Here is a 19,839-nt window from a genome sequence, read left to right on the forward strand (position 1 = left end):
AGTTCCCCCTGGACGCCCTTCAGCTCTTTCACTGCATTGTAGGAGGCGCCAAACGGAACAGAAGGAGATGGACATGCAGGGAGAGCCTGGAGTCTGCTCTTGTCATTCAAATAGTTGAGGGCAAATTCTTAATCTTTTGGGACCGGGTTGCCCCGATGGAAAGGAAGCAGGAGCCAGGATACACAGTCAGCACAAAAACCAAAACCAAAACCTAACCATTAGCTCGCACCTGACATGTACTTGAAAATGCTTTTTAAAGCTAATCTACAAGAACTTGTTAAGCCTTTTACTGGGAACCAGGCATGGGTGCTGAGCTCTAGGGATACAAAAGCAAGTCAAAACCCTGCCCTGTCCCCAAGGAGGGACAATAAACCAACATACCGGATCCAGCAGAGGGGAGGTAGCCTGAGAGAAGAAGACACTAGCATCCGGGGGGGGGGCCAGAGAGGGCTGGAAAAAGTGGCCAGGGAGGGGGGGGGGTATTTTTAAGTATCCCTTCCAAGGCAGAAGAACAATAAGGGCGGGGAAATTGAGATGAAGTGACTTGCCCAGGATCACACAGCAAGAAGTGTCCCAAGGCCAGTTCTGAACCCAAGTCCTCCTTTCTCCAATCTCTGGGTCGGCCTGGAGCCACATCAGGGAAAAATCAATTGGACACTTTTTTCCTCTTTGACTTTCCCTGGCCAATTTGTTTTAATGTGGGACTCTGGGGTTCTGGTTGGTTCAGGGGGAAAAGGAAAAAAAAAATAAAAATGTTTCAGCTTTAAAAGGATGTATCCTGGTCCTATGAATAAAGGGGTAGGGTCCAGGTGGTGCTTTTTTTTTTTTAAGACAAGAAGCTAAGGCTAAAAAGCTATTCTATATTTGCGGTTAAAGGAAAGGGTTTGATTAAAAGGAGCACTTTGCAAAATTTGTACTTTTAAAGTAAAGTTTTGTTGTCAATTTATTAAAATTGAGCTTAGTTTTGTTTGAATAAAATATATCCTTTATGGGAAAAAATCCACAGAGCCACCTAACTGCCTCAGGCATTTGTTTCCCTCCCCCAAATTACATGTAATAATCTTTTATATACATTTTCCAAAATTATAATATGGCATTTGGTTTTAATGAAAGCCAGGGATTCTGAGAAGTGGAAAGCTAGTGCATCAGGGGCACAGGAAACAATGCAAAGGCACAAAGATAGGGCATGAGTGGCATGTGAAGAACAGCAAAGTAGAAATCTGCCCTTCCTCTAAACTTTTTTTTTAAACCTTTACCTTCCATTTTGGAATTAATACTGTGTATTGGTTCTAGGGCAGAAGAGCAGTAAGGGCTAGGCAGTGGGGCTCAAGTGACTTGCCCAGGGTCACACAGCTGGGAAGTATCTGAGGCCATATTTGAACCCAGGACCTCCCATATCTAGACCTGGCTCTCAATCCATAGAGCTACCCAACTTCCCCCCTCTAATCTCTTAAGACAGAGGGGTCACTTTGCCCTTTATTTCTATACCAGCAACCAGTTTTTCTCTATTTGACTTTGAATGGGAGTAAGTGAAGATGGTGATCATCAGATGGAGATCATTAAGGCAAGTCATTGAATGAATTGCTGTTCTATTTTGGACAGCAAGAAAGTTCTAGAAGTGTCTGAAGGCCAACCCAATCCCATCTCTAGCATCCTTCTGTGTTGGGCTTGTGATACCCTTTTTCCATGTTGCTCCTTATTTCTGTTCGGATGGCCCATGGTATCCTCTGTTGAAAAGATCTTTAAAGGAGAAAACAGAAGAGAACCAAACAAAAAACCCTGGGGGAGGGTAGAAGGGAGAGGAGGGTCTCCCACCAAGAATTAGGCATCAAGACAACTCCAAAGAAGTTCCCGAACCAACGAGTCAGAACGAATGCTGTCACCAGTACGAAGGGATGGCCAACAGCAACAGCTGCTGCAGAAAGGCCAGAGGAGGAGGAGGAGGCATCTGGGGATGGGAAGGACTTATTTTAGTAGGATAATTCTAGGGATGGAAACCACTACAAAGCAGGGGACCTCCAGAGAAAAACAAGTTCAACCAATAACCGAACTGTGAAACATATCTCTAGCATTGCTTCTAAACGGCAGTACACCAGCCTCCACCTCCTCCAGTGACTGGGAAGACCCTTTCTGAAGCAATCTACTTTTTGTTGTTTTCTTTGGTTTTAGAGTAAAGAAGCCCTAAGTCTTTGCTGACAGAGGCAATGGAACCAATTTCTGGAAAAGAGGAGAGAACAGGGATGACTGGGGGTGGAGGTGGGGGGGCACACCAAACAGTGGCATCCAAGGGACACGTAGAGAGTTTTGGAGCCAGGAAGAAAAAGGGTCACCTCATCCTCAGAGACCAGAAGGGGCAGAGAGACATGATTTTGAGGTGTAGCTGAAGGGATATGAAGAGAGCTAATGAAGGATGAGCTCCATAAAATGAGAGATGAGGTCCTGAGGAAGAGGTAATGAGGGCTTTAGGAAAAAGAAGGGTATTTGGAACAGCCGCCATGGAGAGCATTAAAGAGGGAGTAAAACCAGAGGAGAATACAAAGAATGTCCTGCGACTTAATTTGGAGATTTTAGTGGCCCCTGTCCTCATGGCTCTATAACTCCTTTTGGTAGTATTCATTTCCCTGAAATCAAAGCAGAAAAGGCAGATCATAGGAAGAAAAGCAAAAAAAAGATAAAATTCAGAGAAGAAACCAATGTTTGTTTTTTAAATCCCTACCTTCCATCTTAGAATCAGTACTGTGTATTTATTCTAAGGCAGAAGAGGGATAAGGGCTAGGCAATGGGTTAAGTGTCTTATCCAGGGTTACACAGCTAGGAAGATTCTGAGGCTAGATTGGAACCTGGCTCTCCACTGAGCCACCCAGCTGCCCTGAAACTAATGAAGTGATTGACCAAGACTGAAAAGAAGGGAGAACAAAACAGGGGTGATAGTGGAAACAGAGATGGATTAAGGACTGTGAGGACTTGAGGAGTCCTGGAAGACCAAGGAGGAATAAGACTCTGAGACTGGTAAAAACAAACAAAAAAATGGTTAAACAGTTCTTACTTACAGAATTCAGAATTTACACATCACCTGGACTAGGAGTTCTGTGAAGGTGGGATTAACTCTCTCCTGCCCACTTTTAGATTTAATCACCAGAACCGTATACACCCCCACATTTCCTTAAGTGAGGGGAGGTCCACAACCCACATCCTAATGTGGTGACAACTCAGAAATGACTGACCACCCCCTGGGCAGTCCTAAGAAAATTCTAAAACTACGATTGGTCCACATAAAGTGGAAGGAAGGCACAGGAAGTGATGCAAAGTAGGGCCTTTAAAAGTAGTTGCAACTTCCTGTGATCAGCTCTTTCACCTTCAAACTTGACCTTGGAAGAGCTCCAGCTTGGGACCTCAGACTGCTGTAGGTCTTTTAGGACTACCATGTGGGTGAGTGAAAAGATTGACTCCTTTCCTGACTCCTAGAGGCACTAGCTTCCAGAGAGGTTCCCCCTGTCTTGGAGGAGGCCGCATGGTTCGAACCCTTGCTTTATGGACCACTGGAACCTCTGACTTATGATTCTCTGGTGGACGGTTAAGAAGCCCTGCCTGGTTCAAGCTGGGCTGGAGTAATTACATAGTGTGACCTTCTCTCTTATCTCTCTACCATACTTTTTCCCCTCTCCATGTTATAAATAAATTGCTATAGTCATTCTGACTTGAGTAATAATTTTGGCGACCACATTTCTCTTAATTTATTTAACCCTTACAATTCTTAACAAATCTGCTGAAGCCTTTGGATCCCTTCTTAAAATGATATTTAAATGCATTTAAAATAAAATATATGGGGTTACAAATGAAACCAATTAAATGGAACATAGTTATCTATATTTTTAAAACTTGTCTATGGACTCCAGGTTAAGAACCCCTCATGTAGGAGCCCTTTCAATATACAAAATGAGGAAAATGGCCCTGAAAGTTGGAGTGACTTGATCTATCCAAGGTCATGCAGCTAGCAGGTTAAAAAACCTAACCCATATTCAAACCCAAATGCTCTGTCTCCAAATTCCTTACTTCTAACACTACAATGGACAGCTAGATGGTTAGTGCTATGCCTGTGGTCAGAAAGACTCCTCTTCCTGAGCTCAAATCTGGCCTGAGACATAAGCTGTGTTACCCTGGGCAAATCACTTAACCCTGTTTGCCTCAGTTTCCTCATCTATAAAATGAACTAAAGAAAAAAATGGCCAACCACTCTAGTATCTGCCAAAAAAAAAAAGGGGGGGGTTATGAAGAGTTGGACACAACTCAAATGACTGGACTAAACCCCTACAACACAAGTTTAGCATTTTGGAAAGGAAACAATTTTTTTTTTTAATTGTCAATTTAGAACATTATTCCTTGGTGACAAGAATCATATCCTATCCTTCCCTCCCCTCCCCCAGCCTTCCCATTGCCCATGCGCAATTCCACTGGGTATTACATTTGTCCTTGATCAGAACCCATTTCCATGTTGTTGATGTTTGCACTAGGATGTTCATTTAGAGTCTAACTCCCCAAACATATCCTCCTTGACCCATGTAATCAAACAGCTGTTTTTCTTCTGTGTTTCTACTCCCACAGTTTTTCCTATGGTTATGGATAGTGTTCTTTCTCCTAGATCCCTCCAAGTTGTTCAGGATCACTGCATTGCCACTAATGGAGAAGTACATTACATTCTATTGTATCACAGTGTATCAGTCTCTGTGTACAATGTTCTCCTGGTTCTGCTTCTTTAACTCTGCATCAATTCCTGGAGGTCGTTCCAGTTCCCATGGAATTCCTCCACTTTATTATTCCTTTGAGCACAATAGTATTCCATCACCAACATATACCACAATTTGTTCAGCCATTCCCCAATTGGAGGGCATCCCCTCATTTTCCAATTTTTACCATCACAGAGCTCAGCTATGAATATTCTTGTACATGTATTTTTCCTTATTATCTCTTTGAGGTACAAAGCAAGCAGTGCTATGGCTGGATCAAAGGGCAGTCTTTTAGTGCCCTTTGTACATAGTTCCAAATTTCCCTCCAGAATGGTTGGATCAATTCACAGCTCCATCAGAAATGCATTAATGTCCCAATTTTGCCACACCCCCTCCAGCATTCATTACTTTCCTTTGCTGTCATGTTAGCCCATCTGCTAGGTGTGAGGTGATATCTCAGAGTTGTTTTGATTTGCGTCTCTCTAATTATAAGAGATTTAGGACACTTTTTCATGTGCTTATTAATAGTTTTAATTTTTTTTATCTGAAAATTGCCTATCCTTGCCCATTTATTAATTGGGGAATGGCTTGATTTTTTTTGTACAATTGATTTAGCTCTTTATAAATTTGAGTAATTAAACCTTTGTCAGAGGTTTTTGTTATGAAGATTTTTTCCCAATTTGTTGCTTCCCTTCTTATTTTGGGTGCATTGGTTTTATTTGTACAAAATATTTTTAATTTAATATAATCAAAATTATTTATTTTACATTTTGTAATTTTTTCTCTTGCTTGGTCTTAAAATCTTTCCTTTCCCAAAGATCTGACAAGTATACTATTCTGTATTCATCTAATTTACTTATAGTTTCCTTCTTTATATTCAAGTCATTCACCCATTCTGGGTTTATCTTGGTGTAGGGTGTGAGATGTTGATCCAAACCCAATCATTCCCATGTGTTTTTTTCTAAACAGTTTTTGATTTTTCCTCCCAAATCTCTTTCATCTGTCCCCTTGGCATGATTCTGGATGCCATTCACTTACTCAGAAGCACTTTTTACCCCCACTTCTGGGCTACTTCAAAGGCTAGCAGGTATCTATGTCCCTTCTTTAAAAGCATCCCTCACATCTCTGGGCAGAACACTCATTGGCTCAAACCTTTCTCTAGTAATGTTGCCCCATCTTGTGATCTATGACTCCTCTCCATACACTATTGGATCCAAGGACCCCGGCTTCCTGGTTTCCTTGTAGTTCCTCATAGGAGAGACTCCAGGACTCGACTCTGGGCATTTTCTGCCTCTCCCTTCTTCCTGGAAGACTCTCCCTCCTCATTTCTACTTCCTGGCTTCCTGCAGGTCCCAGATAAAATCCTACCTTTTACTGAAAGCCTTTTCCAGACATCCCCCTGAAGCTAGTGCCTTCTCTCTGTCGATTATCTCCAGTTTATCCTGAGTATGCCTTCTTCTGTACACACAGAATTGTGTGTTCTCTCCCCATTAGAACGTGAGCTCCTTGAGAGTAAGGACAGTCTTTTGCTGTTCTTGGACTTTTCAGCACTTAGCACAGTGCCTGGCACATATTAGGTACTTATTGGCAAACTTGATTGCTAACCACCTCCATCTCCCAAAGAGGACTCACACTTTCCCACCTCCATGCTTTTGCTCATACTATTTCTTCCCTTGGCCTGAAATGCTCTCCCCTCTCTGTAGCAACCCCCTCCCTACCTCCCACCATCTGTTCTTGCAACCCCCTCTGGTTCACACAGCTAATAAGTGTCAGAATAGGTTGTTTTCAAATACAGGTTCATTTACTCTTTTTGAGCACCCATAATCAACAAATATTTGAGTACTTTTTTCAAGTATATAACCTTTATACATGGCCACAAGCCAACAGCAAAATAGATCTAACCATAAAATTTAGATCCTGCTTCAGATTTTTATATAAGTAACTTTGAGGTGAAAGATTCAAATTGATTATTGAAAGCAGGAAGACATGTTGAATCCCAGAAGCACAGTCATTCTTCCTGGTATTTGGCTATGAATGGGAAAACAAATTATAGTCTTTGGGTCCCCCTATACTCTAATGTGAACTTTACTGTATTATGAAATAAAAAATCCCAGCTTCGAAACTGACTGTGAACCTTGTATTTTTCCAAAATCCACAGTTTAAGCAAAACACTGGAGGGGAGGGAAAGAATGAAAGGAGAAAAGTCAGGATTAAAGAAGGAAGTCAAAATTGAGGGGACTACACAGAGGGTAATCATCACAGAGAATGTGAATGGGATGAACTCAACCATAAAAAGGAAGTGGATAGTAGAGTGGGTTAAAAACCAGAATCTTGTTGTTTACTAGAAGCACACCTGTGGCAGAGAGATACACATAGGGTAAAGGTAAGAGGCTGGAGCAGAATCCACAGTCTAGAGATGGAAGAAGGCATGGCTTCTCCTAGCTTGACCCTTTTTTGACTGAGAAACCCTGGATAAAACACTTCCCCTTTCTGGTCTCATTCTAAAGTCAGGTGTCTCTGGCATTCCTGACTGGAGACATTGTGTCCTCCCTGCCTGGAATTCTCTGCCTCCTGGCTAAATCCCATCTTTTACATAAATCCTCTTCCATTCCCCCTTAATCCTAGGGCCTTCCCTCAGTGGATTATGGGTTGGTCTAGACCAGTGATTGTGAACCTTTTAGAGATCTAGTGCCCAAACTGCCACCCTCACTTCGAATATGAGCTTCCTGTCTTACCCCAGATAGAAGAGGGAGGAAGCAGTCCCATGGGACTGTTGGGCAAAGGGGCGTGTCGTGGGAGAAATGAAAAGGGGGAGGGGAATAGCCGCTTCCTGCACTGTGCCATAGGTTTACCAACACAGGTCTAGAGCTTGTTTGAAAATACTTTGTTTGCATGCTGTTGTCTTGAGAGCAGAGACCATCTTGTACACCCTTTGCATCTTCTGGGTTTAGCACAGTGCCTGGCACTTAGTAGGTACTTAATAAATTAGTTAGTTGCCATCAGCTACATGAAAGCAAAGAGATTTATTGGAGTTAACTCCAGGTCTGGCAACTCAAAACCCTTCCTTCCTAATAATAATGCTACTGAACTCTGAAATCATAGATGGTGGAAGCTCAGGTTTGTGAATTTGTCTACAAATGGCACCTTGAGAGTTAAATATGCTAAACCTCCATTTGATAGGAGGAGAGAAACTCCAGAACTCTTTAAATGCATTTAAAAGTCTTTAGCCTCAAAAACACTCAGGAAAAAGGCAATGCAATTGTCAGCTTTCCAAAGCAGAAGATCAAAGTGCTGGCATCTTTTAATTTAAACCTTTTGTTGCATCGACAGTCTTAAGAGGACTAAGAAAGATCAAAATCAAAATGGAAACAAACTCTATCTTTGTAGCTGTTTTTATTTTAGTCTTTTCTCTCCATTTGGGCCACAAAATAGGTCAGCTCCATTACTGATCAGCCTTCCCACAAATATTTAAAACAAATTGAATAGCACACCCAATACCCATCACAATTACACCAGGCACAATAACTAAATTAGCAATTCAACAAAATAATTGGAAATGCGATTCTCTCTATTCCACCAGCCTCCCTCGAGGGTTTATCCCATCTATGGGGGGAAACTCAGCTTCACTAATTCTGCAGCTAATTAGAGACACACTTGTAAATGAAGTTGTTTGTCTTAAAGTTGAAATTCTCTTCGGGGTGGGGTGGGGGGGCGCGGGGAGAAGAGCCACATTCCTCCCATCGCAGTCTACACCTTTCTGAGCTAGTATAAGTGGTAAAGACCACCGGGATCCTCCGTCTACTTGCCCTGCTTTGCAGTTTGCAGGGGTCTCCCCTGAAGTGGGGAAAGGTTAAGTGACCCTCCTAGTGGGCAGCACAGCTGGGCTTCCGAGCCAGCTCCTGCCTCTAGACCCCAAATCTCGGCCCCTGGACCGCAGGGTAATGAAAACATCTTCTCATTAGCGGCCAAATCCTAAACGAATCCAGAATGAATGTGCCACGGGGTACCGCGAAGGGGCTGGTGTGCCGGTCAGGTGACAGCGTGAAGCCACGTTGCTCTAGAAGGTGCCCTTCCTTACACGTTTGCCTGCCTGGTGCCTTCCTTTGATGGAGACCAACTAATCCCCTCTTCTGCCAGGGGCCCCCGTGCAAGGGCAAGTCGCTTCCTGACCGCAAGAGGGGAAAGCAGGGGGTTCGAGCGGGAGCCCCCGGGTGGCCAATCTGAAGATCCGGGAACTGGCTGGGGCTCAGCCGCTGTGGGATAGAGTCAGATAAAGAGAGATCCGACTCTTAACGGGTCATTTTTGACAATCTGGGTCTCGGCTTCCTCACTTTTGAAGGGCAGCTGGATGGCGGGGGACGGGGGGAGAACGGGAGAGTGCTGGACCCGGAGTCCGGAGAGATGTGAGTTCAAATCCTGCTTCAGACACTAGCTGTGTGACGCTGGGAGGCGGGGGGAGTCACTGAACTTCTCTGTGCCCGGTTCCTCATCTGCAGGATGAGGTCTTGGACTCGATGGCCCCCGGTACTCGTTTAGGACGATGAGGCGAGCTGTCCTTTTCTAAAGCTTTCTCTCTGAGCCCAGTGGACTGCCCAGCCCCCTTTGCCGAGACTAGAGGCCGCTCTAGTGACTTTCACTAGCAAAACCTGTGCCTACCTGGACCGCTGCTCGGCCAAAGCTGGAAATACACCCTGGCCCATTTGCTTAATCGAATTTTGGAGCAGCAGTCCGGAGCCACGCTTGAGGTTTCAATTAAGTTGTCCTTGGCCTCTTTTCTTTTTAAGGAAGGCATAAATGCTTGTTTTTCATTACATAACAGGGGAATCCAATGCTTAGCTTTCTTTCCCACGTATCCTTCGCCATGTTTTTCAGGCTGTGACCTTTAAAGGATAACGGAGCTCTCCCCCGGCCTGGGGGCTTCCGAGCTCACCAGCACTTGGCCGCCGGGCCCCGCCCTCCGCTGCTGCCGCCTCGGGGCTGGTTCGGTGGTCAGCCCCGAACCACACCCCTTCCCCGATCGGAGGTTTGGGACTTCGAGATCCACCCCCGTCACAAGGCGAGTCCGTCGCGTCGCGACTAGTGGGAAGTTTGGCGCTCTCCCGCGGGGAGTAAAGGGGAGCAATGCGCTGCCCTTAGCCGCGAGGCGACGGCGGCAGATGAAAGGTGCCCCGGCTCGCGGAAGCCTCCCGCCTCCCCGAGGTTCTCCGCACCTCTTCTCCGGCCCAGGTAGCGGGAGGGAGCGGAAGGGAGCCTGCTTAAACGCTGATAAGTAAATTCAAAAGCATCCTCGGTGCAGCTTTGAATCTCGTTTTCCTGCTTATCTTTTCAAACAATATGAACTACAAGTTATCACATTGAAAGTGTTTCATATTAGCCTTTTAACATTACATCCAGCTCTTAAAAGCCCGGTGCGATGTGCTCCAGACTTTAAAGGACACAAGAGTCAAGCCGGAAAGTCATTCTAAAGCTTAATAGAGTCAATTCCCAACATAATCGGGTGCGGAGGGAAGAAAAGAGGAGGCCCGACTTGGCCGCTCTCCCTCCTCGCCGCCTCGGAGCAGCGGCTGGAAGGAACAGGAAAGCAGCTGTGTCCGGGCCCCAGGAGGGGAGCCCCTCCCCTGTCCGTGGACTCTCCAGAGCAAAAGGCGAGGCCGGAAGATCTGGAGGAGCTCTGGCTCACTCCAGAGGCGACGGAAACCCCCCTCGGGCTCTGGACACTCGCCGCTACCCGCCCAAGGGAACAGCGCATCCTTCCCCCCTTCCCCCCCAGGGCTCCGGGCTGGGGGCTGGCTGGAGCCGGATTCTGCCGGGCAGCCATTGCTCGGGCTTTGGGAAGCCCCCGACTCGGCGGTGCTGCGGTGTGAGGCTCGCGCTGGAGGCGAGGCAGGAATCTTAGATCAGCAGGCTAATTGCTTTGTGCTAAATAGAAGCCATACTTGCATACTAATCTACACACCATTACCCAGAGCTCAGCGCGCTGGAGCCTGGCTCTCTCAGGCAGCCCCTTCTAGATCCAGTCACTCAGAGCTAGTGCCGCCCCGTCAGCTTTCTTGAGGAGACTCCGACCCAGACCCCAATCCTAAACTCGGGGGGGGGGGTGCCAAGCCCCCCACGAGGGGGATTCCAGGGGATGGAATAAGCTCAACCAACGTTACCCCCTCCCCTCCCCTCGGACTGCAGGCCCTGCTCCCAGCCTAGCCCCTACCACTGGCCAAGCACATTGCTTCCCCAGGAGCTCGGGCCCCCTACTGCCCTAGTAGCTTCAGCTACTGTAGAGCCAGAAAATAAAGGCAGCACTATCAAATTCCAAGACCGTCTCAGTCAATTGAGAGCTGGGCCCAGATTCAGGAGGTTCTGGGTTCAAATGTGACCGCAGATACTTCTTAGCTGTGTGTCCCTGGGCAAGTCACTTAACCCCAGTTGCCTAGCCCTTACCACTCAGCCTTAGAACCAATCCATTCTAAGACAAGGGTTGGGGGGAGGGGGGAATAAAAGATGGATTGTGGCCCTGCTTTGGAGCTTAAATAATAAAATAATTAAAAAATAATTTTATTAAAACAAAAAAACCCCCATGCCTTACGGTTTGTCTTATCAGTTCCTAGGCAGTAGAGCAGTCAGGGCTAGGCAATGGGGAGTGACTTGTCCAGGGTCACCCGGCTAGGAAGGGTCTGAAGCTACATAACTCAGAACCTCTTGACTCTAGGCCTGGCTCTCTATCCACCGGGCCACCCAGCTTTCACTTACTTTCTGCCCGGGATCTTTTCCTAAGTCTGGGTCTCTCTTCTTTCTAAAGGCAGCCTTCATCCATATTGATGGAGACCGAAGGTTCCCTGTAAAAGCCTTCTTCACCCACGCTGGGGATCTTGACACTCCTGTTTGGCTGGAAAGCAAGACACGTTTCACAGGGTGATAACTTTCTAAGAAAGACGGAGCATGGTAAAGTGGGCCTAGCCTAAGCTCCCCCTCCTTCTCCTGTATCCCAGGAGCCTCTGGGAACCTCCGGAGCTCTAGGTAGCCAGAACAGAGGGAAAAGATCCATTCCCTTTGGGGACTCTCCATGAGAGGGGGAGCTCCTCGAGGGCAGGGACATTGTTCTCCCTTTCTTTGCAGGCCCCAAGCTTGGCCCAGTTACTGGCTGTCCTCAGTCTCGTTTTTCATTTTCTCTGTAAAGCCAGCGTCCTTGGTGGGAGACAGACACCCTAATTTCCTAGCAGTACGGCCATCGCTGCGGCTATGCCCAGGAGGGAAGGAGAGGACAAACATGGGCAAGACCAGGAATAAGTGAAGAAGACTTCATCAATAGTTGCTGGACAAACTGAATTAACTACAAATCAGCAGGGTGATATGGATCCCACAGTCTTAACGTGTATTAGTTAATGAACTTACCAAACGACCCTCGATTCTCTCAGAAATGTTGCAGGGAAGAAAGTCAAAGGGGACAGTGGGGGACTGCTGGAGGGGCGGGGAAGAGAAAGGAAATGCTCTGTTAGGAAGACAAAGTCCAGAGGGAGTACACAACACAGGAGAGAACAAGCTGGCCGCAGTAAGGAAGGAAAAAAGCCAGAAGGTGTGGTGACTACCACCAGGCAAATCTCACATTTATTAAACACACAATGGAGAAATCTGTGAATCCACATGAGGTCTACAATGGGGGCAAGAATGAGAGCCGGCACCCAGATGGTCCACCTTAGGGAGAGCCCCTACAAAAATCCATCAGCTCTGCTCCAGGGAAGCTGGCCGGTGGGAGCCTAATGCATTAAGTATGAAGGAAAGGAACCCTTAGGGAATACTAAAAAGGCCCAAACACACTTCAAAAGGCACATTGTGGATCAATTCTGGGGCATGACTGGATCCTCCTTTTAGAGCCACTGGTGTGAGGTGGCCAGCCAGCACAGGATCACAGGAAATCAGCAGTTAGCAATCCTTCCAGAATTCAGGGCAAGCTGACCGAGAGCATTAACCCAGAAGAGGCGAACATGATTTTAAGGCCTCTGCAAAGGGGTCGTGGTAGCCTCGGCTCCCTACCTGATGAGGGCTCCGGGCTCTGCCATCTCAGGCACAGTCCAGGGAGGCCAGAATGTGTGACCAGCACTCACCCCCAGGAGCTTTACAAAGGAGGCCAAAACAATAGGAAAAGATCCAGAGAGAGGGCCCTGGGTGGGGAGGGAAAGCCAGGTTCAACCCTCACTAATGGAAGCCAGCAGAAGGCAACCCTTCCCCCCCCCCACCTCCCCCCCATCTAAGAGAGCCAAAGAGAGGAGGGAAGGGGATGGAGAAGAGAGAGGAAGGCCAGGGGGAAGGGGAGGAAGAGATGGGAAGAAGTTAGAGATGATGGTGTCACTTTCTTTTTAAACCCTTACTTTCCCTCTTAGAATTAATACCATGTATTGGTTCCAAGGCAGAAGAGTGGTAAGGGCTAGGCAACGGGGTGATTAAGTGACTTGCCCAGGGTCACCTGGCTAGGAAGTGTCTAAGGTCACATTTGAACCTAGGACCTCCCATCTCTAGGCCTGGCTCTCTAAACATTCACCCTGGTGCCACTTTATGTATCATCTTGGAAGCATCTCAAGGCAATGTAAGGGCCATAGCTCCTTACTCCTCCCAAGGACACTGAGCTGAAGATCCCTCCCACCCCCAGAGAGAGGGAGGAACAAACTTCAGGATCAGGCTCTGGCCTAGCACACCACTTACTCCCATGGTGTGTGGGACAGAGAATGGTGGATGAGGCCCAAAGGAACATGAAAGCCAACCGTGACACAGATCTCTTATATAGTGAAGGAAAGAGCTCAACGAGTCTTTCTTGGCTACTTAGAGCTGTGGTAGAGAAGGAGGATGGGGGAAAAATGACATCACATTTTGGACATTACCATATTTCTCAAAATCTCCCTTCCTTCTGCCTATGACAGTGTACTGGTGGGCTCTTCATGGTCCCTGGGTTGTGGCTGCATTAAGTAGTTAGCTGGTCAAGAATAAAATAAGCAAAATTCCATACAAAAGGGAGAATGCTTCAGTCAACACTGAAAAAGGCCTCTGGATTGAAACTCTAGATAAGAGCTCTGAACTCATTTAAAAATCAGCATTAGCCACCAAAATGTAAAGTATTAGTTTTATTAAAATGCAAATCAATCAACTAATCTGTCTTTCTAGTAACAGTTGAATTGCAGTATCCGTGTCAATTAAAATAGTTTCCAATTTATTCTTGGCTGGAAGGAGGGTGCTATTCTGAATTTTAAAACATGGGCCTTCCTTTGCTGAAAACCTCTTGCCTGTTCGGTATTTCACTTTGCTCCTGACTTTTCATTCACTTTAATTAAGGATGTTTGCTCCAAAGATTCTGGAACACCTATTTAGATCTCATTCTTCACCTGATAAAATACAACAGTGACAAAAGGCCTGATCCCCTTAAGAAAGCAAGTCTGGTGTCCCCTTCCTAGAAATATTTGAGTTATTTACTTGCTGTTATAATATGCATTATCTGCAAGACCTCAGGCTAGATGGAAAGAATCATACATTATATTCAAGAAAAGAGATCCCTTTTGAGGGATGCCTTATATTTCTGGTGATTGATATTTTCTGGAAATGGAGCAGCACTGAAAATTTTATGTTTCCCAGTCAAACCCAAGATGTGAATATCAAGGCAGGAAAAAAACAAGTTGCCATAAAAAAAAGGACCAATTAATTAGTGGTGAAAAAGCCCTCTTCCATTTTATTTGCCCCCATCCTTTATTCAGAAGATACACACACACACACACATACACATACACACACACACACAGTATGTAAAAAAAAACAAACAACAAACCAAGATCCATTTTACTTTCAGATCCGAAAGTGGTTGGATCCTAGCCTCAGGGCATTATTGTATCAAGAGTCATTGGTTACCAAAGCCAATGGAACACAGGAGTCCTAAGACTTTAAGAACCTGTGATTTTGTCTTGGCATTGTCATTGCCAAAACATTATTTTCCCAAACCACAACTCTGTATTTGTGAGCTGGTCTAGGAATCTCTCAGACAGTGAGACATCCAAGAAGGCCTTGGGCAGAGCAAAGGATGCAGCTGAGCACTTGGCTCCAAGTGCAGCTCCATCCATATGCATGCATTACTTATGCACGATCATCTTCATTGTAGATTGACCACAGCAGGCCAATAAATCCCCCTTATGGGGATTTAATTTCCAGCTTTTGACCTTTGGATGAAAAACAAGTGAATCATCTGCTCCTGCTAGATTTACACCAGAGTTAACCTCAATAAAGTGTGTCATGAATGGTGAGAAAGGCACAGGATTCTGAAAGAATCCTTATCAGCTAGAGGGGAAAAACAAAGAAAGAAAGTCAAGAGATGAATATTTAGCTGAAAATCTACAAATATTCCTGAGCTGCAAAACAGGGTAGACATGACCATCAGGATTTCCTGGAGCTCCTGGTGGCTCAGGGTCACGAGATGCTTCTCATCAGGACAAGCAGTATTTTGCTCAAGCTTTCTTCTTTCCAGGGTAGTCTCAGGTCATGCAGTTCTGATGTCTATTCCAATAGCCTCTTGGCTGAAAGAATAACTCCCAACCAATTATGGAACAGTCCAGTAGAATCCACTTCTACACAGTGGATGCTTTAGAGCTGCTTCGAGGTAGTAAATCCAATAGCACTTCTCTGTGACCATCGAAGACATGGAGTGGCTCTCTTGACTACGTAAAGCACTGAAGAAACTTTCTAAAAGGAAGGAGAGGGAGAATCCTTAATATCCTGGAGGTATCAAGCAGTTATTATGAGAGGGCTCACATCAGAGATACTTCTTCTGGAGGGCCCATGCCAGCTCCCCCATCAAATTCAGCCTTGGAGGTGTCAACCATCTGCCCAGATGAGCAGCCAGCACTGGGATATGGAGACAGCTTTTTGCTCTAGGGCGCTCTTCAATTTTAGCAGAAAAGATGCAGGCACCCGGGGTGGGGTGAGTAACCTTAATTTCGGGGGCCTTCTGCAGGTGTGCTGGCTTTTCCAAAGAGTGATCGATAAAGCTCTGTCCTAAAAGACAAAACCAGAAGGGAAGTATGAAAAAAAAATGCACACCAAGGAACTTTATCAAGGTTAAATTCAAATGATTCTGGAGATATGAAATACTCTAGTGTACTTCAACTGAAAAACCAGCACCAAGTGCATACCGTAGTCCTCCTCCTTCCTTCACAGACACAGCAGAGGAAAGAAGCCTCTAAGCAAACCAGCCACCGGCTTCACTGAAATATGTCACTATTCCAGTGTGGCTGGGGACCCTGTCTCTAGGGAATGAGCTTTCTCCAAGTTTGCCCTTTATAGACAGGCTCTTCAAGTAAGAAAACAAGATTGAATATTTTAATAGGATGTATGAGACTGCCACACTCTAAGGAGGATTCAATCAGGAACAGGATGTGGGGGATATAATTTAGTTTTCATACATTTTCTTGGACTTGACGGTACTTGAAAAACAATGAAAATGACCCAGCAACAAGATTCCAATTAATATCACATATGCAGCAGTTCCAATAGTAGAATTGAGTTCTCCTTCTCCCTCCCCTTCCTTTCACCCCAATAAAAAATTAGACTAGCTTATTTATTTCTAAAGGTTGGGTTTTGACATTTAAAAACACACACGCATACACACATACACTGGATCTAGTGCACCAGAAATAAAAGAAATCACTTCTAATCTCTGCCCTAAGAAGAGTTGCATAGACATACAATCACCTGTGGGGGATGTTGAGAAAAGCCTAAAGAAGCCAGTAGTAAGGAGGTGCAAGGCATGTATCCACAAGTCAATAAGCACATAATAAATGCTGACTATGTGCCAGGCACGGGGGACACGATGCTTGATTGGAAAACATTCTACTGGGGAAAGACGACACGTAAAAAATGATGCACACCCCAAACACACAGTGTGAATGGAAGAGCAGCTCAGAGGGGAGGGGTGGCACCTGGAATGGGCATGGGGAGAAGGCAGCTGGGGGAGACAGTGTCGAGGGTAAGGAATGGGGAGACGGCCAGTGACGCCAGTGACGTGGGATCCCAGAGTATGTGGCGCAGCGGGAGAGGCCAGGTGGTAAAGGGTTTTAAATGGCCAATGAAGGCTTCTATATTTCATCCCAGAGGCAAGAGGGAACCACTTGAATTCATGAAGGTGTGAGGTTGTAGGGAATGGGGAGAGAGGGTGTGTGTGGAGGGAGTCAAGACATGGTCGGGCCTGCGGGAGGACGGGCTGGCGAGGGGAGGGTCAGCACCACAGAGGCAGGGGCAGATCCCAGAACACAGCAGCCTATGATTACAGAACAGAGGCTGAGGTCAGAAGGACTGAGAGATCTTAGGCACAGCTAAGCCAACGTTACAATGCACAAAGGCCCACAGGAAAGACAATATGGGTGCTTGCCAAATAAGGACGGATGACCTGGCGGCAGAGGATAGGCACCGTTATTTAAGACAAATATCTTGAACGAAAGAAGAAATGGATTGAAGACGTAACAGTTTTATCCCAATAAGAACTGAACTGGCCAGCTTCACAGCCTAATCCCCATTCCCACTACAATACTGGGGAGCCACACTTATTACCTAATAGTATCTTAGGTCTAGCCCTGAAAACCGCTCCAGCATCTGCTGTTTTTATGTGGAAAGACCTCAGTGCAAGTTTTTCTGGGGTGTCTGTAGCACCCTTGAGAGGCTAGGGACAGGAGTAGAGACAATGCCTGACCACATAGAGAAATCAAGTTATGAGAAAGAGAAACTTAAAGCTGCTTCCAAAGTCCTAAAGGGAATTCATTGAGGATGGGCTGTGGTCTCTCACCCTCAAGCCAGAAGAGAAATTTGCTTGATGTCATCAAGAATGGCCATAAACAGAGGCAGCGAAGGGGGCTCATCGATACTAGAGAGCCAGGACTGGAGACGGGAGGTTCTGGGTCCAAATCTGGCCTCAGCTACTTCCTAGCTGCGTGCCCAAGGCAAATCCCTTAACTCCCAATTGCTTAGCCCTTACCTCTCTTCTGCTTTGGAACTGATATATTTGCATTGACAAAGTAAGGGTTTTTAGTTAAAAAAAGAATAAAAGAAAAAAAAAAGAAAGACTGGCCATAAGCCCTACAGAGCAGGACTGCACTAGCAGTGATCTCTGCATACTCAACCCAGAGGCCAGCCCCTCCTTTACTCCACAGACTCCCAGCAGGTGCCATCGAGAACTGCTGGGCATCCCCATGTCCAGCACACACCACAACATCAAATCGACAGATCCCCCATTCAAAGAAGAGGATGTTGCCCTTGGCCTCCCTTCCTATCTCCAGCCTCAGTCCATCAGCAGGTAAGTCCAGGGCCCTGGAGCTATTTCAAGAGAGCCATTAGACATTAGTGTTAAGAGCAGACTGACAAAAGGAAGGTGTGACTTTAAGATTCCATCTCCGGATGTAAAGAAAACATGGAGTGTGATGCCAGTTAAGACCTTCATAGTCACAGCCTGGCTGTGCCAGAGCCCATCCTCGTTACTGCTGAGTGCCAGTCAATGTTTCCACTCCATCCTGCCGTCTCAGAGAAATGCTGGGCCCTCTGGGCAGGCAGGTGAGTGCTGTCCGCAGCAGGGCTCATGTTGGGAGCAGACCGGGAAATGCTGGAACCGGTGCTTTGATAGAACATCATTTCACACCCAGGTGGGCAAAGTTGACAAACAACAAGTAGTTGTTCACATCAAAGCAATGAGGCAGACATGGGGCAGCAGGCTGGAGCAGACGCTCAACTCTGTCCTATGCATGGGGTATCCTGGATTTTCAATGACTGAGCCAGAAGAGGGGAAAGACTTGAGTGTGGGCACCTGGGCAGACTCCGATGTCCAAGAACAGGTCTAAGAAAGCCTGGAGGGCTCATCACCACAAGGTTGGCCATTGAGTCATGAATTTTTCCATCTACTGAAGCACAAAAAGGCTGTAATGTGCAACAGTGGAAGCACTATCTTTAACAACAAAATCATGAGTCCTTGATGTTGATGCAATAAAAGCAATGGTATCAGAAGTCAAAAGAACTGAGATCTAGCCCTGATTCTGTCACTTATCAGCCATGAGGCAGTTAAATGGCGCAGTCAGGAAGACCCAACATCAAATCTGGTCACAGATACTTCTTGGCTATGTGATCCTGGGCAAGTTACTTAACCTCTGTCTGACTCAGTTTTCTCAACTGTAAAATGGGAATAATAATGGCATCTACCTTGCAGTATTGTTGTAAGAATCAAACGAAACAATAATTGTAAAGTGCTATCAGCACAGTGCTAAAATGTAAGTTAAACTCTATATAAATACTTCTCTCCTATCCTTCTTTTCCCCTTTCATCATCTGAGATCAGTTCTAGACACTTCTCTTGGTGCTTCAACTTCCTCATTGTGAAGATTGGATTTAGCTATTTCCTGATTGTAACAATGAAGATACTTAGTTTAACAAAATCAGGAACTCTAAATTACTCCATCCTACTTAAACCTTACTTTAGGGGAAGATAAAGTTGTAATCTCCTGATTGAACAATGAAAGTACTTAGCTCTTACCTTATAGTGAAGCTAAAACTTTAAGCTAAATCTATTTTTAAATCTTAATACAAAAAGGTGTTAAGTAACTATAAAGGTTAAATTAATCACAAAAAGGTCAAGTAACTAACAAAAGGTGAACTTAACAAAGAAGTGTTAAGTAATTCTAAAGATATAATCTGATCAAAAGAAGATGAGAACTAAAAGTATGGGGCAGTCCTGGAGAAAAGCTTTTGATATTATTGATAGACTTGAAAATTTAGAGGAAGATACAAGGGTGAAAGGTCTATATATTTGGCTCACTTCCTCTCTCCCGCACTTTTCTGGCAGCAGAGAGTTGGCTGGTGGCAGCGTGCTGGGCCTTTCGGCATCTTAGCATGGCTACAAGCTATTGTCTGGTTTGGTGGTGAGTTTCTGGCTGAGTTTTCCTCCTTTACTTTCCAACTTTATCCTCTTAGACATCTCTAATCTTCTTCAGAGAACTAGGTCTTTTAATCCCCCCTTCCCCCCTGGCACAGGCCCAGCAGGAGAAATCCTATATCCTCTTCCCTCCTTTTCCTTAAATTCCTTCCCTCTATAGTAATTAAATTACCATAACTTTCCA

The 19,839-nt window shown here is 45.6% G+C and overlaps 1 protein-coding gene and 1 long non-coding RNA gene across 5 annotated transcripts in view; one reads left to right on the forward strand and one right to left on the reverse strand.

Annotated features, from left to right (window-relative positions):
* The first annotated feature begins 8,108 nt into the window (after positions 1 to 8,108).
* Positions 8,109 to 12,960, forward strand: LOC130457202 (uncharacterized). Its single transcript, XR_008916316.1, has 2 exons — positions 8,109 to 9,127; positions 9,597 to 12,960. It is a non-coding gene; the product is annotated as an uncharacterized LOC130457202 (long non-coding RNA).
* Positions 12,961 to 13,816: 856 nt separating this feature from the next.
* AATF (apoptosis antagonizing transcription factor) overlaps positions 13,817 to 19,839 on the reverse strand; it is a 114,072-nt gene continuing 108,049 nt past the window's right edge. For 2 of the 4 annotated variants that reach the window (XM_056816444.1, XM_007481892.3), the window contains exons 12-13: positions 15,679 to 15,743; positions 13,817 to 15,431 (exon numbers count right to left, since the gene is read on the reverse strand). In XM_056816444.1, the coding sequence (XP_056672422.1) occupies positions 15,680 to 15,743 (64 nt within the window). In that variant the 3' untranslated portion in view covers positions 13,817 to 15,431; position 15,679. Of the gene's footprint in view, positions 15,744 to 19,839 lie in introns of all 4 variants that reach the window. The other 2 variants (XM_007481893.3, XM_007481891.3) reach the window with 1 other exon arrangement.

The sequence above is a fragment of the Monodelphis domestica genome, chromosome 2 (genome assembly GCF_027887165.1).
Source record: "Monodelphis domestica isolate mMonDom1 chromosome 2, mMonDom1.pri, whole genome shotgun sequence".
NCBI lineage: Eukaryota > Metazoa > Chordata > Mammalia > Didelphimorphia > Didelphidae > Monodelphis > Monodelphis domestica.